This window comes from Chiloscyllium punctatum, chromosome 7, assembly GCF_047496795.1.
Source record: "Chiloscyllium punctatum isolate Juve2018m chromosome 7, sChiPun1.3, whole genome shotgun sequence".
In the NCBI taxonomy this organism is placed as follows: domain Eukaryota; kingdom Metazoa; phylum Chordata; class Chondrichthyes; order Orectolobiformes; family Hemiscylliidae; genus Chiloscyllium; species Chiloscyllium punctatum.
Genome location: NC_092745.1, coordinates 112,669,424 through 112,693,344, shown reverse-complemented (window position 1 = coordinate 112,693,344; position 23,921 = coordinate 112,669,424). Strand labels below are relative to the sequence as shown.

Below are 23,921 nucleotides of genomic sequence, written 5' to 3'. Positions count from 1 at the left end.
AGTATAGAAGCAAAGAGGTGCTTCTGCAGCTGTACAGGGCCCTGGTGAGACCACACCTGGAGTACTGTGTGCAGTTCTGGTCTCCAAATTTGAGGAAAGACATTCTGGCTATTGAGGGAGTGCAGCGTAGGTTCACGAGGTCAATTCCTGGAATGGCGGGATTACCTTACACTGAAAGACTGGAGTGACTGGGCTTGTATACCCTTGAGTTTAGAAGACTGAGGGGGGATCTGATTGAAACGTATAGGATTATGAAAGGATTGGACACTCTGGCAGCAGGAAACATATTTCCGCTGATGGGGGAGTGCCGAACCAGAGGACACAACTTAAAAATACGGGGTAGACCATTTAGGACAGAGATGAGGAGAAACTACTTCACCCAGAGAGTGGTGGCTGTGTGGAATGCTCTGCCCCAGAGGGCAGTGGAGGCCCAGTCTCTGGATTCATTTAAGAAAGAATTGGATAGAGCTCTTAAAGATAGTGGAGTCAAGGGTTATGGAGATAAGGCTGGAACAGGATACTGATTGGGAATGATCAGCCATGATCATATTGAATGGCGGTGCAGGCTCGAAGGGCTGAATGGCCTACTCCTGCATCTATTGTCTATTGTCTATTGTCTATTGACCTTAGTGCAGTCTGCAAATGTACTAACCGAACCTTCTACATCTCCACCAGGTCTTTTGTAAAAATGACAAACAGCAGTGGCCCCAAAACAGATCCTTGTGGTACACCACCAATAACTGAACACCAACATGGACCTTGCCCAACAACCATCACCTTCTGTCTTTTTCCAGCTGGCCAATTTCTGAACGGGGCAAACGTGAGGACTACAGATGCTGGAAACCAGAAGTCTAGTTTAGAGTGGTGCTGGAAAAGCACAGCAGGTCAGGTAGCATCCGAGAAGCAGGAAAATCAACATTTTGGACAAAAGCCCTTCATCAGGAAGCTCATTCCTGATGAAGGGTTTTTGCCCGAACGTCAATTTTCCTGCTCCTCTGATGCTGCCTGACCTGCTGTGCTTTTCCAGCACCGCTCTAATCTGGCCAATTTCTGATCCAGACCCTGAAATCACCTTCAATCCCATGCCTCCGTATTTTATTCAATAGCCTACGGTGGGGAACGTTATCAAATGCCTTACTGAAATCCATATACAATACATCAACTGCTTTACCCTCACTCACCTGCTTGGTGACTTTCTCAAATAACTCAATAAGGTTTGTGAGGCTCGACCTACCCTTCACAAAACCGTGTCGACTATCCCTAATCAACTTATTCCTCTCCAGATGATAATAAACCCTATCGCTTATAACATTCTCCAACATCTTATATCCGCCAATTACATTCCCTCTCATTCTTCTAAACTCCAGAGACAATGTAGGACGAAACTGCTCAGTTTGTCTTCAGAAGATGAACCCTTCATTTCTGCAATCAATCTAGTGAACCACCTCTTAGCTGCCTCCAATGCAATTACCTCCCTCCTCAGGGAAGGAAGCAAACATTTTACACAGTACTCCATGTGCGGTCTCACTAATGTCAGCTTCAGCAACACAAACACTTCTATACTCTATATCTTTACCAATAAATGCCTGGCAGTTCACAATGTACAGGCTAAACTCAATCAAATTTATTTGCAAGGAAACAAATCATAAAGAGAAATTAATACAGTAAATCAGCCTTCAATGTGAGATTTGATTCATGGAATAGTTAAACTGCTCTCAGTCAAACTTAGTTCTGTCTTCACAACTTAAACCAAGTCTCTGATATTCCTTAGCTTAAAACCTGTCATTCTACAACTTCTTAACGTGGCTTCTTCCTCACGATTGTGACTTGGAAACTGGCAATCAAACAAGAAACTGGAGATGTAGGGAAATTCCATACCTATTGTACAGGTCCTGCCAACTCGGAGGCAATTTACAACATACAAGATGAAAGAAACACTGCTAAAAAAAAAGGCAATTATGTTATCAATCATTCGAATCCAGAGAGAGGACAAAGCAGTTATTAAGGGGCCTTTGTTTGCTTTTACCACCTGGTTTCAACATTAAATTTGTTCTCATTGCCAGGATCCAACTCATCTTTAATCAGCTCACACCTCAGAGAGAAGTGAAGCAATTCACCAGTGAATAAACAGCTCACTGCAGGATAGAGTGAACCAGAGTGATTTAAAAACATCAATATCCCTGCTAACGAGTTTCACACTGGATGTTTGAACACCCCCAGCCAGAGGGTAAAAAAAACAGGGGTATCGAAAGCCTTCACTCAAGAAACAGATCATCGAACCTTCTTTTAAATTCAGAATATTTAAGTACACACTTGGCAATGGTCAACAGGAGAAACATAGATTCTGGATTAGTGGTGCTGGAAGAGCACAGCAGTTCAGGCAGCTTCCGAGGAGCAGTAAAATTGACGTTTCGGGCAAAAGCCCTTCATCGGAAACATAGGTTAATAACTGAGGTGTATTATTCTACTGTTATAGGTTGATAACGTCAGGGCAGATAAGATGGGCACGTCAAATACAAACTCCGTAAATTTATTGTCCAGGACAATATTCTGCAGACTAGGTGCGTTAGCTGTGGGAAATCAGGGTAATAGGGATTGGTTGGGGGGGGGGCGAGGTAAGTCTGGGTGGGATGCTCTTCGGAGAGTCAATGTGGACTCAATGGGCCGAATGGCCTGCTTCCACACTATGGGGATTCTATGATGATCTGATTGAAAACGCAACCTCCGTTTCTCTCAGCACAGAAAATTAGGTTTTTCCAGCAATTTGTTTTTGCTTCAGATTTCCAGCAGCTGCAATTCTTTGTTTTATTTCTTTCACTAAAGTCATTGCCGATATCTTGTTTTTCTAAAACAAAAAGACCAACAAATATGGCTTGTGGTTCAGCCAGTTAAGTCGCTACATTTAAGCTCCCTTCCCTGGGAAAATGAGTTTTCTATTCCTGTAAACTTTTCACATCAGATTTCCAGCTTTGATGATTTTAGTCAACAACTATAAAAAATCTTGCACTTCCATTGGATTCCGCAATGCACTTTGTAGCAATTAATTACAGGACAAGTGTGGCAGGCACGGTGGCTCAGTGGTTACCACAGCTGCCTTGCAGCACCAGGGACCCAGGTTCGATTCCAGCCTCGGGTGACTGTCTGTGTGCAGTTTGCACATTCTCCCAGTGTCTGCGTGGGTTTCCTCCGGGCCTCCTCCCACTATCCAAAGATGTGCAGGTCAGGTGAATGCTAAATTGCCCGTGGTGTTCAGGAATACGTGAGTTAGGTGCATTAGTCAGGGCTAAGTGTAGAGTAATAGGGTCTGGGTGGGTTACTCTTCAAGGGTCAGTGTGGACTTGTTTCCACACTGTAGGGATTCTATTCTAAGTGTGGTCAATGCTTTCCCTGTTTGTGTCTGATACACAGTTCCTGGCTCCTGGCGATCATGTTTCAAGGTGCGACTTGAACACAGCTTCTAGGCAAACATGCTCATACGAACACTGCATCACAAGATGTTATTGTAAATAGGCAAGTTACAGTGGATGTCCCCTAGGGGAATTAAAAGTATAAAATATCATTTTTGCAGGATGATAAAACCGCCAGCCCCTGCAATGTCCACATGATATCCCAATGACGGAATATCTGAAGTATTCCCAGCAGGCATTGCTTGCTCCCATCCCAAGAGCATCTGGATATGGACATAACCATGAAAACTGGGCAGGATTGGGAATCAGGAGCCCCTCCACAGCCCTCTGCTTCATTGGTCAGGCCCAGGAGCAGAGCCACATCTCAGGGTCCTCTGATCTGCCTGCTCCTCTCTGCTACGGGGATCCAAAGATCACAGGCGGAAACCTGAAGTGTAACCAAATATTCGTCACTCACTGCTTTACAAAACAAGACAGGCCCTGGAGCTCACAGCCGTCGACAGCAACATGTCCATGAACCCCTCAAGGATAAAAAGAAATACAGATGACCTGGGAATCCGTGAACCTACGTCATCTCAAAGGGCGGGTTGGAGGGTGGATGCAACAACATTCCATTCAGATCCATGAGAGAAAGGGGGGAGGGACTTTGCCTGGAGAGCCCTGTACTCAGGTTCTCAGTCACGACCAGACAGTGACTTGGGATCTCCCCCAGGGGAGGGCCTGACAGTGAATGAAGGAAATGACAGATGTGCAGCCACAACCCCTACAAGAATCCTCTTCATACCCACCATAAGGGAAGAGGTGCGGGGGGGGGGGGGGGGGGGTGGTGGAATCTTCCCTAAGGGAGGTTGTGGTGTCAGTGTAAACACTGAAATGTGCGCAGTCGATCAGGTAGAGAGCTACCTACGTCAGTAACAGACAACAACAGAGGAGGTACAAAGCAGCCCATCTTGAAGGACAGCACTCAAATCAATACAAAACAGCAAACTGTGTACCAACATGCACATAAAATGGGCAAGAAGCATGATGGGGACCAGGCTGATAAGCTAGCCAAAGCAATAATTGGTTACAGTGACACTGACTGTTAATGACTTTCAAAGTCAATAGTGCCAACTCACCCAGTTTCTGACCTCTCAAAACATGTCAACATTTGCAGCACATCTCCACCTGGATAGGTTCGCAGTTTGGTGCTCCTTAAAGACAGTACGTTTCCATTGGAAACTGGATGACCCATTTAACTGCAGGAGAATGACCTTGGGCCAACACATATTTTAAGTTGCTCGTCATGGCTGTTATCCCCACCTCAGGGTGAACAGGTGCCCCAGTGCAGCATGACAGACCAACCTGGCCACGTTCTGTTGGACCCTTCTGTCAGACTGGGTCTGCAGTAGATGGTGAGGGAACCACCTTGAACACAAAATGTACTTGGGCTTTGCCCTCACCAATCTACTTGGCATGGTTACATCCACCCTTGCTGATTTAGGTCAGGGATTATCATCTCGCAGTCATCATTAAAATGAAGTCCCCTCTGCACACCAAGCAGACATTCCACTGCTTCCTGTGGCCTTACCACCAGGTAAAACTGGAAAGACTCGGAGCAGACCAAGCATTCTAAAACAAGGCATCCATGAAGCACCTGTGGGCCATCAACCAAAGGCTATCATCTCATGCTAAATCCTCAATCTACCATTCCTCCAAGCCAGTAAACCAACCCCGATTCAATCAAAAATGAAGGACAGCCATATTAGCAGCTGTGGGCACACCTAAACAAAACAAAAATGGCCGGTGGGCCAGACTGACTTCAGCGAGTCCATGACTCAAGCATCAGATCTGAGCACTACAGTCCAGCTACATTAATTTTAAATGGTGGTGGACCACAAAACCAACTAACCAGGCTCTACAAATAGCACCATTCTCAATGAGACTGCCCCGGATGTGATATACTTAAAAGGAATTAGTATCAGCAGACAGGACTTGGAGTGGTCTGTCAGGCTTAAAAGCAAGTAATTCTCCAGGGCCAGATGAGACGTATCTCAGGTTGTTGAGTGAGGTGAAGGAGGAAACAGCAAGGGGCATTGGCAATAATTTTCAAATTCACCCCCAGCTACAGGAGAGGTGTCAGAGGACTGGAGGACAGCTAATGTGGCACTATTAATAAAGAAGGGAGCAAGGGATAAACCAGAAAATTACAGGCCAGTCAATGTAACCTCAGTGGTGGGGAGACTATTGGAAGCAATTCGAAGCAGCAGATTTATCTGCACTTTGACAGGCAGGGATTAATCACGAGCAGCCAGCATGGTTTCGGTAAGGGGAGGTCAGGTCTGAGCAACTTGATTGAAAAATTCAAAGAGATGATCAAATGTGCAGATGAGGGCAATACATTGACGGAGTTGACTTGGACTTCAGCACGGACTTTGTTAGGAGCATCAGAACTAGGAGAAGGAGGAGGCCATCTGGCACACTCCGGCACAGTGGTTAGCACTGCTGCTTCACAGTGCTAGAGACCCAGGTTCAATTCCTGCCTCAGGCAACTGTCTGTGTGGAGTTTGCACATTTTCCCCGCGTCTGCGTGGGTTTCCTCCGGGTGGTCCGGTTTCCTCCCCCAGTCCAAAAACGTGCAGGTTAGGTGAATTGGCCATACTAAATTACCCATAGTGTTAGGTGAAGGGGTAAAATGTATGGGAATGGGTCTGGGGGAGTTGCGCTTCGGAGGGTCGGTGTGGACTTGTTGGGCCGAAGGGCCTGTTTCCACGATGTAAGTAATCTAATCTAAATAAGATCGTGGCTGATTTTTTTTTGTGAACTCGGCTCCACTTATCCACGCTCTCACCATACCCCTTAATTCCTTTATTGTTCAAAAAAAAAACTATTTTAGTTTTAAAAAACATTTACTGAAGTAGCGTCAACTACTTCAATGGGCAGAGAATTCCATAGATTCACAACACTCTAGTGAAGAAGTTCCTTCTCAATCCAGTCCTAAATCTGCTCCGCCTCATTGTGAGGCTATGTCTTCTTATCCTAGTTTCACTTGCCAGTGGAAACATCCCCTCGACTTCTAGTTTATCTATTCCCTTCATAATTTTTTTTAAGTTTCTATAAGATCCACCCTCATTTTTCTGAATTCCAATGAATATAATCCCAGTCTACTCTGTCTCCCTTCATAAGCCAACCCAGTCAACTCCAGGATCAACCTAGTGAACCACACAGGGAATCCCAGAGAGGATACTGATCATGAAGGTTAACAGCCCATTGGATCCAAGAAAACTTGACTAATTGGATCCAAAATTGGCTGAGTGTCAGGAAGTAGAGATTGATGGTCAAGGGATGTTTTTGTGACTGGACCAGTATCCCATAGGGGTCACTGTTGGGGCTATCAGGCCATTGTGGAGACACAGAGTTTAAGTGCAGGGAGACGACACTGGAACTGTATAGAATGTTGGTTTGGCCATAGCTAAAGTATTGTATGTGGGTCTGGAATCCACATTGTAGGATGGATGGATTGCACTGAAGGGTGCAGAGGAGATTTACCAGGATGCTGCCAGGGCTCGAGTGCTTTCATTACAAAGAGAGATTAGATTGGAGAACTTTTCCTGAGAGTATAGGAGAATGAGTGGGTCATAACTGAGATGTATAAAATCATGAGGGACATAGACAGGAAGGAACTTCTCCCCTTAGTGGAGAGATCAATCACCAGGGCATCAACCAGGTGGTTTAGAGATATGAGGAAAACAATTTTCACCCAGAGTGTAGTGGGAATCTGGAACACTCAGCCTGCAAGGGTGATAGAGGCAGAATTCTGACAATTGACAATGGTCATCAGTGGACTCTTCACTGTAGACATTTTTTTCAAAATCAATTCAATGCCACCATTTGCCATGGCGGGATTTGAACCTGGGTCCCTAGAACATTAGCCGGATCTCTGGATTAATAGTCCAGTGAAAATTCCACTAGGCCACTGCCTCCCCAAATCAAGACTGTGATGGAATACCCCCCTCTTTCCTAGAGGAGTGCACCTTCAGCTCGCTTCTACCTGGGAAAAAGCAGCCTACTTGATTGACATCCTATCATCTGAAAAATTGACTTCCCTCACTACCATAGACGCATGGTAACAATGGTGTGCTGTAACAATTTGTCCAGTCTCCCTCTTGTCCGTTTAGAAGGACAAGTGCAGCAGATGCATGGGAAAACAGTCAGGTGAAAGGTCCCTTCCAGACACATACCATCCTGACCCAGAACTGGATCTCCATTCTTTCACCATCATTGCATTAAAATCCTCAAACTCCTTCACCAACAGAATAGAGGGTGTGCCTGTACCAGGGCCCTGCAGCTGTTCCAAGGTGGCTCCTCGCCATCACCTTCTGGAATCACAGATGGACCATCAATGGTCAGCGACATTCACACCCCAGTGAAAGAATTCAAAAGATAGCGATCAGAAACGTTTGTGCCTTTTATGTTTACTAAGTTGCCAGGTTACGGAGAGACCCCATGCATTCTTTACCTTGAGATCTAGAGACTGGCTGTTCTAATCAGTGAACCCAGTCACAGGGTGAATTTAATAAGTTAAACACTATTCAAGCAGGGGCAACTCCTGCTTCAACCTTTGAACCACAGTGTTGTCAACTCTGCTGCCATCTCGTGGTAATTCACTGAATTATCCCGGAGCCTCCAAAGTAGAAACACCGAAACTGGAAAAAGGATCAAAAACAGAAATTGCTGGGAAAACTCAGTACGTCTGGCAGCACCTATGTAGCGAAAGCAGAGTTAATGTTTCAGATCAACTGATCCTTCTTCAGAAGTGTTTGCTTTTGTTTCTGTTTCTGATTTCCATTATCTACTATTCTGTAGATTTGTTTGGACTGGAACAGGATAGTGTGCTATTCCAAACATTTCACATTAGTAACAGCCCAAGGGGTTATAGAGTTCTACAGCACAGAATTAATCATGTCAGTCATCAAGCACCTACTTAATATCATCCCATTTTTCAGCACTTGGCCCATTGTCTTGTACTGTGGCATTTCAAGGGTTCAGCTAAATTGTTTGTAAATGATGTGATAGTTCCTGCTTCTAAAAATCTTTTCAGGCCTGGAGTTCTAGATAAGCAGCATGCATTGGATGTAAATCTTTAATTCTGCTTTAAACCTCCTGCCCATGTCACAAGCAAAACCAGACATTGCTAGAAAAGCTCAGCAAGTTGGGTGGCATTTATGGACAGAAATCAGTTAACTCTTCAGATCCAGTGACCCTTCCTCTGAAGTGATGGTAGCTAGGAAAATGTTTTTTGTTCAGCAGACAGGGTGAGGGGGGGGGTAAGGAGTAAATGACAAGTGAGGATAGAGCCCCAAGAGACAGAACAGTTGGACAGACAAAGGAATGAATAACGATCAGCGTAGGAGAATGAGTAGCTACTAACTGGGACTAATGGTTGTGTAATAGCAGACCGTGTGATAACAAGAGCTGGTGTGTGGAATGGGTTGAGGTAAGGACATGGGAGAAGTTCAATCCCTAAAATTGTAGAACTCTATATCGAGTCCCAAAGGCTGCAGGATCCCCAAGCTGAAAATGAGATACTGGTCTTCCAGCTTGCACTGAGCTTCACTAGAGCACTGCAGCAAGCCTGAGACAGAGATGTTAGCCAGGGTACAGGCTGGTGTGTTGGAGTGGCAGGCACCTGGAAGCTCAGGGTCTTTTTTGCGGATAGAATGTAGATTTTCCCCAAAGCGGTCACCCAGTCTGCGTTTCACATCCTTCCTCAAGTGTAGTGACCAGGACTGCACACAGTACACCAACCGTGGCCAAGTTAATATCTCATACAGCGGTAGTGTTTCTACCCCCGAGTCAGGAAGCCTGGGGTTCAGGTCCCACGTACTCCAACAACACTTCTGAACAAGTTAATTAAAAAACATTGACAGTACCATCAATGCCTTGACTAGTAAAGACAAGGATCCCACAGTGGTGCTGGAAAAGCACAGCTGGTCAGGCACAATACAAGGAGGAGAGTCGATGTTTCAGGCATAAGTTCTTCATCAGAAAGGAGGCTTGTGGGCCAAGGGGGCTGAGGGATAAATGGTCGGGTTAGGCAGCCGGGAGTGTGATAGGTAGATGAAAGTTGGGGTGAAAGAGGAGGATGGAGAGGAGGATGGAGCATATAGGTGGGAAGGAAGATGGACAGGTTGGAACTGGGATAAGGGGAAGTGAGGAAACTGGTGAAATCCCTTGGTTTGGAGGATCCCAAGGCGGAAGGTGAGGCGTTCTTCCTCCAGCCATTGGGTGAGTAGGTTTGACGATGGAGGAGGCCCAGGACTTGCATGTCCTTGTCGGAGTGGAAGGGGAGTTAAAGGGTTCAGCTGCAGGGCCGTGGGATTGGTTGGTGTGGATGTTGCAGAGATGTTCTCTGAATCACTGTGGATTTCACCAGGTTCCCAATTTCCCCTCCCCCCACCTTATCCCAGTCCCAACCTTCCAACTCAACGCCGCCCTCTTGAATGTACTACATGTCCATCCTCCTTCCCACTGATCCACTCTACCCTCCACTCCAACCCATCACCATCACTCCCTAATTCGTCTACCTATCGCATTCCCAGCCCCACCCCCCTCACATTTACCTCTCCCTTGGCCCACAAGCCTCATTCCTGATGAAGGCATTATGCCTGAAACACAACTCTCCTGCTCCTCGGATGCTGCCTGACCTGCTGTGCTTTTCCAACACCACACTCTTCGACTCTGATCTCCAGCATCTGCAGTCTCACTTTCTCCTAGTTTGTGAATTTGTATTTGCAGATATATTCCATTTTGCTCAAAAACTGCACAATCTGCAGGCAGTCAATGCAAACAGTCAATACATGTAACAGTTTGTAAATTCCACTTTGGAAATAGAACCAGTCTGACTCAAGATTGGGATACAGACAGACTCTGACCTCACACCTTTAATGCATTGTCTGAGCTGAGATTTCACCTTTTGTTATAAAGCCTTAGGTTATCTTGAGAATGTGACTTAAAAGTAGTTCTGGGAATGCAGGAGACTAGAGAGACTGGTTAGCAAGATTAGATCTAACGGAATACAGGGAGAACATTTAAAAGGATTTGGATGGGTATATGAGAACTGGCTCAAGGGTAGAAGAGAGAGGGTGGTGGTGGAGGGTTGTTTTTCAGACTGGAGGCCAGTGACCAGTGGAGTGCCACAAGGATCATAGAACATAGAACATTACAGCGTAGTACAGGCCCTTCGGCCCTCGATGTTGCGCTCCCTGTCATACTAATATGAAGCCCATCCCAACTACACTATTCCATATGCCTGTCCAATGATGACTTAAATGTACTTAAACTTGTCGAATCTACTACCGTTGCAGGCAAAGCATTCCATACCCTTACTACTCTGAGGAAAGAAACTACCTTTGACATCTGTCTTATACCTATCTCTCCTCACTTTAAAGTTGTGTCCCCTCATGTTTGCCGTTCCCATACTTGGAAAAAGACTCTCCCTGTCCACTCTATCAAACCCTCTGATTATCTTGTATGTCGCTATTAAATCACCTCTCAACCTTCTTCTCTCTAATGAGAACAGCCTCAAGACCCTCAGTCTTTCCTTGTAAGACATTCCTTCCATATCAGGCAACATCCTAGTAAATCTCCTCTACACCCTTTCCAAAGCTTCCACATCCTTCTTATAATGCGGTGACCAGGACTGTACACAATACTCCAAGTGTGGCCGTACCAGAGCTTTGTACAGCTGCAGCATAACCTCCTGGTTCCGGAACTCAATCCATCTATTAATAAAGGCCAAAACACTATGCCTGAACAACCCTGTCAATCCGGGTGGCAACTTTCAGGGATCTGTGTACATGGACATCGAGATCTCTCTGCTCATCTGCACTCCCAAGAATCTTACCACTAGCCCAGTACTTTGCATTCCGGTTACTCCGACCAAAGTGTATCACCTCACACTGGTCCACATTAAACTCCATGTGCTGGGTCCACTATGTTTTCATTTATATAAATGATTTGGATGTGAGCATAAAAGATATAGTTAGTAAGTCTGCAGATGACATCAGAATTGGAGGTGTAGTGGACAGTGAAGAGGGTTACCTCAGATTACAACAGGATCTTGACCAGATGAGCCAATGGGCTAAGTGGCGGCAGATGGACTCAGATAAATGCGAGGTGCTGCATTTTGGGAAAGCAAATCTTAGCAGGACTTATACACTTAATGGTAAGGTCCTAGGGAGCATTGCTGAACAAACAGACCTTGGAGTGCAGGTTCATAGCTCCTTGAAAGTGGATTCGCAGGTAGATAGGATAGTGAAGGTAGTGTTTGGTATGCTTTCTTTTATTGGTCAGAGTATTGAGTATAGGAGTTGGGAGGTCATGTTGCGGCTGTACAGGACATTGGTTAGGCCACTTTTGGGATATTGCGTGCAATTCTGGTCTCCTTCCTATTGGAAAGATGTTGTGAAACTTGAAAGGGTTCAGAAAGGATTTACAAGGATGTTGCCAGGGTTGGAGGATCTGAGCTACAGGGAGAGGCTGAACAGGCTGGGGCTGTTTTCCCTGGAGCGTCGGAGGCTGAGGGGTGACCTTATAGAGGTTTACAAAATTATGAGGGGCATGAATAGGATAAATAGACAAAGTCTTTTCCCTGGAGTGGGGGAGTCCAGAACTAGAGGGCATAGGTTTAGGGTGAGAGGGGAAAGATATAAAAGAGACCTAAGGAGCAACTTTTTCATGCAGAAGGTGGTACGTGTATGGAATGAGCTGCCAGAGGATGTGAAGGAGGCCGGTACAATTGCAACATTTAAGAGGCATTTGGATGGGTATATGAATAGGAAGGGTTTGGAGGGATATGGGCCGGGTGCTGGCAGGTGGGACTAGATTGGGTTGGGATATCTGGTCGGCATGGACGCGTTGGACCGAAGGGTCTGTTTCCGTGCTGTCCATCTCTATAACTGTAGAGTGAGTGAAGTGCAGGTAAAGCACTGCTTCACCAGGAAGGTGTGTTTGGGCCCTTGGATAGTGAGGAGGAAGGAAGAAAACTGACTGACAGCTTTTACACCTTCAGCAGTAGCAGGGGAAAGTGCCGTTAGGGAGTGGATCAGAGTGTCCTGCAGGGAATGGTCCTTATGAACCTGGTTATGGATCCCTCTACTAAGGGGAAAGTCTATTTCCCCCAATCAGATCCCCCTTTGCCCTCTTGGGAAAACAAGCACAGCCTAGCCAGTCTCTCTCATTAGCTGATCTACTCCACCCCAGGCAAAATCCCGGGGAACTGCCTCGGCTCCCTCACCAGTGCAATCACATCCTCCCTCGAGTGTAGCAATCAGAACTGCACACAGTAGTCCAACTGTGGCCGAGTTCACATCTCATACAGTGGCAGGGTTTCTACCCTGAGTCAGGAAGCCCAGGTTCAAGTCCCATGTACTCCAACAACACTTAATTAGAAAATGTTGACAGCACCATTAATCACTGGTGAAGACAAGGATCCCACAGATCTTCTTAGCTATTGATCAACTTCTCCTGCTGTTTTCAATAAGCTGTGGAACTGCACACATTCCTGATTCCCTGTACTTGCTGTGGGGCTACCATTCAACATGTACTCCCTTGCCTCATCAGCCTAAATATTTAAACACAAAACAAAGCAGATTAGACCCATAGAAAACAAATTAAAATATATGCCTTAGCCGCAGGGAGATGGGTTAATACCACTAACGTACTAATAATGGAAGAGTATTATAAGGAGGAGGAAGGCTGGAAGAAAGTGTGTTTGGGCCCTTGGATAGTGAGGAGGGAGGAAGAAAACTGACTGACAGCTTTTACACCTTCAGCAGTAGCAGGGGAAGGTGCCGTTAGGGAGTGGATCAGAGTGTCCCGCAGGGAATGGTCCTTATGTTCCTGGTTATGGATCCCTCTACTAAGGGGAAAGTCTATATCCCCCAATCAGATCTCCCTTTGCCCTCTTGGGAAAACAAGCACAGCCGAGGCAGTCTCTCTCATTAGCTGATCTACTCCAGCCCAGGCAAAATCCCAGGGAACCGCTTCAGCTCCCTCTCGAGTTAAGAGATACTGTCTACATAGACCTTGCTGAAACTGAACAGTTGTGTCCACACTGAAGAGTTGTGTCCTCGTTTCAATCAGATCCTGGGAGGTAAAGTTCTGATTGGCTTGAGAGAGAAATATCCAGGAGCAGAAAATCTGTGTGTTTGCTCTAAAAATGCTCAAGTCAGGAAGAAGAAAGCTCCAGAAACCAATTCTGGCCACGCCATAGAGTAACAGAGTCATAAAGATGTACAGCATGGAATCAGAACCTTCAGTCCAACTCATCCATGCCGACCAGATATCCCAACCCAATCTAGTCCCACCTGCCAGCACTTGGCATATATCCCTCGAAACCCTTCCTATTCATGTACCCATCCATGTACCCATCCAGATGCCTTTTAAATGCTGTAATTGTACCAGCCTCAACCACTTCCTCTGACAGCTCATTCCGTACACGCACAATCCCCTGTGGGAAAAGATTGCCCCTTGGGTGCCTTTCTGATTTCCCATCTGCCTACCCATTCACAGCAGGCAAGGAAGCTAACATCAATTGAGTCTCCAGCAAAGACCCCAAATGCCAGTTTTTTGTTGGAACTTCAAGAGAGAAACATTCCTGACTATCTCTTACCACCACAACATGAACATGCCTATTCTCTCCACAGATCGAGTGTAGAGATGTACAGCACGGAAACAAACCAACTTGTCCATGCTGACCAGATGTCCCAATCCAAGCTAGTCCCATTTATTTGCCAGCACCCGGCCCATATCCCTCCTAACCCTTCCACTCCAGGGAAAACAACCCCAGGCCTATTCAGTGTCTCCCTGTAGCTCAAGTCCTCCAATCCTGGCAACATCCTTGTAAATCTTTTCTGAACCCTTTCACATTTCACAACATCCTTCTGGTAGGAAGGAGACCAGAATTGCACGCAATATTCCAACAGTGGCCTAACCAATGTCCTGTACAGCCGCAACATGACCTCTCAACTCCTGTACTCAATACTCTGACCAATAAAAGAAAGCATACCAAACACCTTCTTCACTATCCTATCTACCTCCAACTCCACTTTCAAGGAGTTATGAACCTGCACTCCAAGGTCTCTTTGTTCAGCAACACTCCCTAGGACCTTACCATTAAGTATATAAGTCCTGCCAAGATTTGCTTTCCCAAAATGCAGTACCTCACATTTATCTAAATAAACTCCATCTGACACTTCTCAGCCCATTGGTCCATCTGATCAAGATCCTGTTGTAATCCGAAGTAACCTTCTTCACTGTCCACTACACCTCCAATTTTGGTGTCATCTGCTGACTGACCAGCTGCCAACTGCCACCCTTTTCTGTTCCAACATCCATTCTTGTAAACAACCAATTAATCTTTCCAGAGACAATGAACGCCCTCACAACTGGAGAGGTCTCGTCAGTATGCTTAAAGAAAAACTGCAAAATAAATCGCCGGAACTTACCGCCAACGAATCATAGAATCACCACAGAATCCCCATAGTGCAGAGGCAGGCCATTTAGCCCATCGAGTCCGCACTGACCCTCCAAAGAGCATCCCACCTGGACACACCATGTATTGGTAACCTGGTATTTCCCATGGCTAACCCACCTAGCCTGCACAACCCTGGACACTATGGCAAATTAGCATGACCAATCCACCTAAACTGCACACCTTTGGACTGTGGGAGGAAACTGGAACACCCAGAGGAAACCTAGGCAGACACAGGGAGAATGTGAGAACTGCACACAGTCGCCTGAGGCTGGTCACTGACACTGTGGGGCATCATGTGCTAACCACTGAGGCACTGTGCCCCCCCTCCCATCAACTGTTAACACCTACCTGAGGGTCAGTATTTCCTTTGGTTCTGGATGCCTCAAGGATGCGAACTTTCTCTTCACTCATCTTGTCCGTGTTAGCAATGACATAATGCCTGGGTACATATGAAGCAGAGAGGCTCTCCATCAGCCTGAGAATTTCTGTTGTGTGCCCCCCTGAGGGGAGAGAAATCAGGCATGAAACACATTTCCAGGTCAAACTAGTCATAATCAATTAGTTTTGCCATTGTTCAATCATAAGGCCCTCGGAGCAGGTGGAGGCCAATCAGCCCATCAAATCTGCTCTGTCATTAAATGATATCATGGCTGATATGACAATGCTCAACTCCATTTCGCTGCTAATTCCCCCAGGAACCGTAGATTCCAGTTCTGATTCAAAACCTGTCCACATCGAATTATATTTAACAATCCAGCGTCAACAGCCATCCGTGGTAAAGAATTCCACAGATTCACAACCCTCAAAAATATTTCTCCTCATCTATGTTCTAAGCCCTTAGGGGTTGATCTGTTACAACACGCGTTTCGTTAACGTGAATTTGCTCTAACATGATTAGAAATAGTGTGCCAATTTGTCAAAGGGCAAACTTTTAAAACATGCGCTGGGTGTAACGCAATTACATTGCCAACACTCTAAACACCGTTTCTAAAGTGGGATTTTTCTAGAACGCAACCATTGTGTTATAGAAGAACTACCTGTCCTCTGGAACTATGCCCCTTAGCTCTAGACTCTCTAATAAGGAAAAAAACTACCTTTCAGCATCAACTCTGTCAAGCCCCGCCCCCCTCCCCGTGCTTCCATAAGGTCACCACAGATTCGTCTAAACACAATGAGTGTTCAGCCTACTCAATCTCTCCTTCGAAGAAAAACCCTCCCACCCAGGAATAACCCTAGTGAAGCATCAAGGGCAGGTTCAAGGGCAGAGGTGCAGGAAGTAGAGGAGATGCGCTGGGGGACATTGTTAAATGGAAGAGGGCGGCCTTTGTAAAGATGAGGCGTGAAGGTTCAATAGGGGCGATTGAGAGTTATAAGGTAGCCCGGAAGGACCTGAAGAGAGAGCTAAGAGCAGCAAGGAGGGGACATGAAAGGTCCTTAGTTGGTAGGATTAGGGAAAACCCTAAGGCTTTCTATAGGTATGTTAGGAATAAAAGAATGACTAGGGTAGGAATAGGTCCAATCAAGGATAGTAATGGGAAGTTGCGTGTGGAGGCTGAAGAGATTGGGGAGGCACTGAATGAATACTTTTCGTCAGTATTCACTCAGGAACAGGACATTGTTGTCGATATGAATACTGAGGCACGAATAAGTAGAATGGATGGCTTTGAGATATGTAGAGAAGAGGTGTTGGAAATTCTGGCAAGGGTGAAAATAGATAAGTCCCCTGGGCCTGATGGCATTTATCCTAGGATTCTCTGGGAAGCAAGGGAGGAGATTGCAGAGCCATTGGCCTTGATTTTTGTGTCCTCTTTGTCTACAGGAGTAGTGCCAGAGGACTGGAGGCTAGCAAACGTGGTTCCCTTGTTCAAGAAGGGGAGTAGGGATAATCCTAGTAACTATAGGCCAGTGAGTCTCACTTCTGTTGTGGGCAAAGTCTTAGAGAGAATTGTAAGGGATAGGATTTATGCACATCTGGATAAGAATAATGTGATCAAGGATAGTCAGCAAGGTTTTGTGAAGGGCAGGTCGTGCCTCACAAACCTTATTGAATTCTTTGAGAAGGTGACTAAGGAGGTAGATGAGGGGAAAGCGGTAGATGTGGTATATATGGATTTTAGTAAGGCGTTTGATAAGGTCCCCCATGGTAGGCTACTGCAGAAAATACAGAGATATGGCATTGAGGGTGAGTTGGAGGTTTGGATTAGGAATTGGCTGGCTGGAAGAAGACAGAGGGTAGTAGTTGATGGCAAAGGTTCATCTTGGAGTGCCGTCACTAGTGGTGTTCCGCAAGGATCTGTTTTGGGACCATTGCTGTTTGTCATTTTGATAAATGACCTGGAGGAAGGGTTAGAAGGTTGGGTGAGCAAGTTTGCGGATGATACGAAAGTCGGAGGAGTTGTAGACAGTGAGGAAGGATGTGGCATGTTACAGCGGGATATAGAGAAGCTGCAGAGCTGGGCAGAAAGGTGACAAATGGAGTTCAATGTAGCTAAGTGTGAAGTGATTCACTTTGGTAAGAGTAGTAAAAAGATGGATTACTGGGCTAATGGTAGACTACTTGGTAGTGTGGAAGAGCAGAGGGATCTTGGTGTCCATGTACACAGATCTCTGAAAGTTGCCACCCAGGTAAATAGTGCAGTGAAGAAGGCATATGGCGTACTGGCTTTTATTGGTAGAGGAATTGAGTTCCGGAGTCCTGAGGTCATGCTGCAGTTGTATAAGACTCTGGTGTGGCCGCATCTGGAATATTGTGTGCAGTTTTGGTCGCCATACTATAGGAAGGATGTGGAGGCACTGGAATGGGTGCAGAGGAAGTTTACCAGGATGTTGCCTGGTATGGTAGGAAGATCCTATGAGGAAAGGCTGAGGCACTTGGGGTTGTTTTCATTGGAGAAAAGAAGGTTTAGGGGTGACTTGATAGAGGTGTACAAGATGATTAGGGGTTTAGATAGGGTTGACAGTGAGAACCTTTTTCCACGTATGGAGTCAGCTATTACAAGGGGGCATAGCTTTAAATTAAGGGGGGGTAGATATAGGACTGATGTTAGGGGTAGGTTCTTCACTCAGCGAGTCGTAAGTTCATGGAATGCCCTGCCAGTAGCAGTAGTGGACTCTCCCTCTTTATGGGTATTTAAGCGGGCATTGGATAGGTATATGGAGGATAGTGGGTTAGTGTAGGTTAGGTGGGCTTTGATCGGCGCAACATCGAGGGCCGAAGGGCCTGTACTGCGCTGTATTCTTCTATGTTCTATGTTCTATCACCATCATGTCCCTCCATCTACCTATCGTATTCCCTGCTACCTCGCCCCAGCCTTGTCCCCCCTTCTATTTATCTCTCAGCTCCCTTGGGGCCCCCCACCACATTCCTGATGAAGAGCTTATGCTCGAAACGTCGACTCTCCTGCTCCATTTTTTCCACATTGAGTATAGGAGTTGGGATGCCATGTTATTGGCTGCACAGAACACTGGTTAGGTCACTTTTAGAATACTGTCTCCCTGCTATAGGAAAAATGTTGCTAAACTTGAAACAGTTCAGAAAAGATTTACAAGGATGCTGCTGCTATTGGAAGGTTTGAGCTGTCCTGTCAGTGGGCACCAAAGATCCCCTGTCACTATTTCAAGAAAGTCAAGGAGTCATGTCCCAAGTTTATCCCTCAATCAACAGATCATCATGTTATTCATATTGCCCTCTTGTGGAAGCTTGCATTACACTCATCAGCTGCTGGGATTCTTGCATTAGAACATGACTGAGTCAAAGAGATGTACAGTATGGAAACAGACCCTTCAGTCCAACTCGTCCATGCCAACCAGATATCCCAACCCAATCTAGTCCCACCTGCCAGTACCCGGCCCATATCCCTCCAAACCCTTCCTATTCATATATCCATCCAAATGCCTTTTAGATTAGATTAGATTAGATTACTTACAGTGTGGAAACAGGCCCTTCGGCCCAACAAGTCCACACCGCCCCGCCGAAGCACAACCCACCCATACCCCTACATCTACATTTAACCCTTACCTAACACTATGGGCAATTTAGCATGGCCAATTCACCTGGCCTGCACATCTTTGGACTGTGGGAGGAAACCGGAGCACCCGGAGGAAACCCACGCAGACACGGGGAGAACGTGCAAACTCCACACAGTCAGTCGCCTGAGGCGGGAATTGAACCCGGGTCTCAGGCGCTGTGAGGCAGCAGTGCTAACCACTGTGCCACTGTGCCGCCCATAAATGTTGCAATTGTACCAGCCTCCAATACTTCCTCTGGCAGCTCATTCCATACCCATACCACCCTCTGTGTGAAAAGTTTGCCCCTTAGGTCCCTTTTATATCTTTCCCCTCTCACCCTAAACCTATGCCTTCAAGCTCTGGACTCCCCAACCCCAGGGAAAATACTTTGCCTATTTATCCTATCCATGCCCCTCATAATTTTGTAAACCTCCATAAGGTCACCCCTCAGCCTCCGATGCTCCAGGGAAAACAGCCCCAGCCTGTTCAGCCTCTCCCTAAAGCTCAAATCCGCCAACCCTGGCAACATCCTTGTAAATCTTTTCTGAACCCTTTCAAGTTTCACAACATCTCAAACCTTCCAACATTTGGGACTTTGATGGCTCAGTGGTTAGCACTTTTGCCTCACAGCGCCAGGGACTCGGGTTCAATTCCAGCCTCAGGCAACTGTCTGTGTGGGATTTGCACGTTCTCCGAGTTTGTGTCGGTTTCCTCCCACAGTCCAAAGATGTGCAGTTTAAAAATAAGGCAGCACAGTGGCTCAGTGGTTAGCACTGCTGCCTCACAGCACTAGGGACCCAGGTTCGCTTCCAGCCTCGGGTGACTGTCTGTGTGGAGTTTGCACATTCTCCCCGTGTCTGCGTGGGTTTCCTCCCACAATCCAAAGATGTGCGAGTCAGGTGAACTGGCCATGCTAAATTGCTCATAGTGTTAGGTGCATTGTAAATGTGGGGAATGGGTCTGGGTGGGTTACTCTTCGGAGGGTCGGTGTGGACTTGTTGGGTCGAAGGGCCTGTTTCCATACTGTAGGGAATCTAATCAAATCTTTCCGATAGGAAGGAGACCAGAATTACATGCAATATTCCAATGGTGGCCTAACCATGTCCTGTACAGGCACAACATGACCTCCCAACTCCTGTACTCAATACTCTGACCAATAAAGGAAAGCATACCAAATGCCTTCTTCACTATCCTGGACTTCATTGGCTACAAAATGATTTGGCGAATAATTCTTTGGCAAAAATGGCACTATACAAAACATGCTTATTACTTTTATTTCGAAGGTAGACAGAGTAGAGTGGTTTGAACTACCAAAAATGAAGATTAAAGCACAATCAATGATGGAAGCGAGATTTAAGTAAGGGATGTCCTAGAGAATAAAGAGATAATGGAGGAATGCAGAGCTTGTCGAGGTGACAGTGATCACTTGGAATGAAGGCATTAGGGAGATGGAGAAAATCTGCTCTCATTCAGGAAGTTGGGGATACTATTTCATTCAAGTTCAGTCAGACCTCAGGGAGAGGGCAGGAGTTGATAGCAAGGGAAAGACTCTTCTTAAAGTTGAACTAGAGGAAAGTCTTTGCTCAGTCCTAGATGCAAGACAAGCTGTAAGGCAACTTGCAGATAGCAGAAGGGTCAAGGTGGTGAGGTACAGCTGGATGATGCCAGGACACATTTGGAAATATTGTTTTCTGGGACAGACCCTAGTTAAGAAATGGGACATTCATGCATGGAGGGTGATGCGTCAGAGTGAGGGGTGTTTACTCAAGATTTCACCACTTACGCCTATAGTTGGCATGCCAGGGTTCCGACCAGGGATTCAGGGTTCAAGCTATGGGCAGCAAGAGGAGTTTCTAGTTTGGGAGACTTGTTTGAGGGGGAGGTTATGATGTCCTTTCAGCAACTGAGCCTCAAATACGGGTTACCCAGCAGAGACCTTTCCGTATTTTTCAGGTTAGGGATTTCATTCAGAAGACGACTACGGTTCTCACTAAGCCCTATACAGAGAGGATGTTGCTACGTTCCACAAGCACCCTTTCGGTTAGTGCCCTCTATCGCCTGCTGGGTGGCAGGGCCTGGCAGGATATTAACCGGTTATGTGAGGTCTGGGAGCGGAGATCTCTTCTGAAACATGGGAGAACACTCAAAAGATCTCAATCTGTAACAGGACATGCACTACGCAGTTAAAAGTTCTGCACAGGGCTCATCTGGCACCAGACCGTCTGGCGAAGTTTAAAAAAGGGGCATTGTCAGTGTGCCTCAAATGTAAAATAAGTGTAGATACTCTTACCCATTGCTTCTGAACATGCCACAAGCTCCGAGCTTATTGGAGCGCTGTGGCAGGAGAGATAGGGAAGGTATTGAGGACTGAAGTCAAAGTAGACCCGATATCTCTCCTCATAGGTCTACTGAATTTACCATCTTCAGACGGGCATGGGAAGAAACTATTTAATATTCTTGCACACTGTGCACGGAAGAATATTCTGATGAATTGGGTGTCTGAGAACCTGCCGGGCTTACTGGGATAGCAGAAATTAATTATGGAGCACATTCCCTTGGACTTTTTCACAAACATGGTGCACCACACAACAGACCATGTTTATAAGACATGGCAGCCCTACTTGAGTTATTTGGATATAGATTTGTCAGTAATCTTAACTATGGCATTCGTTTAACCAGGATGATTAGATTTGTCAAGCCCTGAGCCCTGGAGGGGGTCTCCCGAGTTAATATGGGTATATATACACAATGCTCCCGTTCCTTTGTTTGGGAGCTTTGCGCCGAGCATAGCTGTTCTGTATTTTGTGGGTTATTTTTGCTTTTTTTTGGTGTTGCCTTGCACAGTGTTAGGTTTTGCTTCGTATTGTAGGGAGGTTAGTAGTTAGTAGATAGTAGTTGTATTGTGTTTTTTTTTCTTTTTATTATGCTGACATGTTATTGATTTTTTTCCAATAATTTTATATGTTTGTAAAGTTAAAAAAATTTGCTAGTAAATATATTTACAAAAAAAGGACATTAAATTATAAAACATATGTTAAAATAGAGTGAGTGAATGAGAGCAACATACTGTTTAAATCTGAAGAATTACACATGGCAGAAGATTAAAATCTTCTAAAATACTAATCGTGACTAGGATAAAGGTTATGGTTTGACAAACAGAATATTTGTTTTGGGGAATGCCACAATGATGTCCTAAAATTCTTCATCAGTTTCATTATTCTTTTGGTGTCCAATAAGTCTACAGAAATAAAAAGCTCATTTACTTTCATTTAAAACGGAGTCATGGGAGAGGAGAAGAGGAACATGATGAATTTAGACAGCTGCAATAAGAATGGGGACACGCAATGATATCCATGATCTGAACCATAAAAGTTGATTATTACCCACAAGTAAAATTTGTCAAAGCTTGGGAAACAAAGATGCAGAATGGAGAAAGGGAGTTATATTAATACTTCGTTATTTGTCTTCAAATAGCTATCTATTTAACAGTGATACACGTAGTACTTACATGCAATTTAACCTAACTAAAGCAATGAAAACCTATACCGAAGATAATTTGTTAGCTAAACAATTGACATTTGTAAATGTAGTATCAATATAGTCTGATACTCTGTTCGTTAGTTCCCAGTATCTATCTAGGTAAAAAGAATGACTGCAGATGCTGGAAACCAGATTCTGGATTAGTGGTGCAACAATGGCATATTCCAACAATACGAAGACTAAATGTCTTTTGCAGCATGTAATTGTCACATGTCAGTTTCGTTGGCGTGCAACCATCTGCAAGTTCCACATTTGATGTGATGTTTTCTTCTGCAGAAAGTTAACTCACTTCCGGGGTCCCCTTTTCCTTTACAAACACGGAGAGCCACAGCCGCCACTGGTCTTACCCTGCCTCCGAAATTAACTTACCGGAACCGAGCACCACCAGCACACTGGCGGAGCCGCGCCTGCCCACTTTGGGAGCTCCATTTCTCCCGAGTACCAGGAAAATCCTGGCAATAAGAATACAGCCGAGAGCGAATAGTACAACAGCAACTCCGCAGCTCAAAGCCATTGAGCCCAGGACTGACTGTCAATCAAACCCGGCGCAGCCGCACTCGGCAGCTCGATCACCACTGTCAATCAAGTCCCGCGCAGCCGCACTCGGCAGCTCGATCACCACTGTCAATCAAGTTCCGCGCAGCCGCACTCGGCAGCTCGACCACTGTCAATCAAGTCCCGCGCAGCCGCACTCGGCAGCTCGATCACCACTGTCAATCAAGTCCCGCGCAGCCGCACTCGGCAGCTCGATCATCACGGTCAATCAAGTCCCGCGCAGCCGCACTCGGCAGCTCGATCATCACGGTCAATCAAGTCCCGCGCAGCCGCACTCGGCAGCTCGATCATCACGGTCAATCAAGTCCCGCGCAGCCGCACTCGGCAGCTCGATCATCACGGTCAATCAAGTCCCGCGCAGCCGCACTCGGCAGCTCGATCATCACGGTCAATCAAGTCCCGCGCAGCCGCACTCGGCAGCTCGATCATCACGGTCAATCAAGTCCCGCGCAGCCGCACTCGGCAGCTCGATCATCACACAAGACCCGCGCAGCCGCACTCGGCAGCTCGATCATCACTGTCAATCAAGTCCTGCGCAGCCGCACTCAGCAGCTCGATCATCACGGTCAATCAAGTCCTAAAGCCTTGCGCAGCCGCACCCGGTATCTCAAGCATGGCTGTCACTTTGGCCAATCAAATCCCGCGCAGGCGCACTCGGCAGTCCGAACACCGCTGTCAATCAAAGTCTGCGCAGGCGCACTCGGCAGTCCGAACACTGCTGTCAATCAAAGTCTGCGCAGCCGCACCTAATATCTCAATCACAGCCAGCTATCGAATCCCGCGCAGCCGCATTTGGCACCTCCCCTGTACAGTTTTAAATTCCGAATTAGTTCACAAGGTTGATTGGCGCAATGTTCTGCTGTCTCTGGTGGTAAAAAGGACTTGAATCGGGG

The 23,921-nt window shown here is 46.2% G+C and overlaps 1 protein-coding gene across 2 annotated transcripts in view; it reads right to left on the bottom strand.

The window, feature by feature from the left end:
* alg14 (ALG14 UDP-N-acetylglucosaminyltransferase subunit) overlaps positions 1 to 23,514 on the bottom strand; it is a 114,697-nt gene extending 91,183 nt beyond the window's left edge. The window contains exons 1-2 of one of the 2 annotated variants that reach the window (XM_072574612.1): positions 22,843 to 23,514; positions 15,274 to 15,410 (exon numbers count right to left, since the gene is read on the bottom strand). In XM_072574612.1, the coding sequence (XP_072430713.1) occupies positions 15,274 to 15,410; positions 22,843 to 22,987 (282 nt within the window). In that variant the 5' untranslated portion in view covers positions 22,988 to 23,514. Of the gene's footprint in view, positions 1 to 15,273; positions 15,426 to 22,842 lie in introns of both variants that reach the window. The other variant, XM_072574610.1, reaches the window with a different exon arrangement.
* Positions 23,515 to 23,921: the final 407 nt, after the last annotated feature.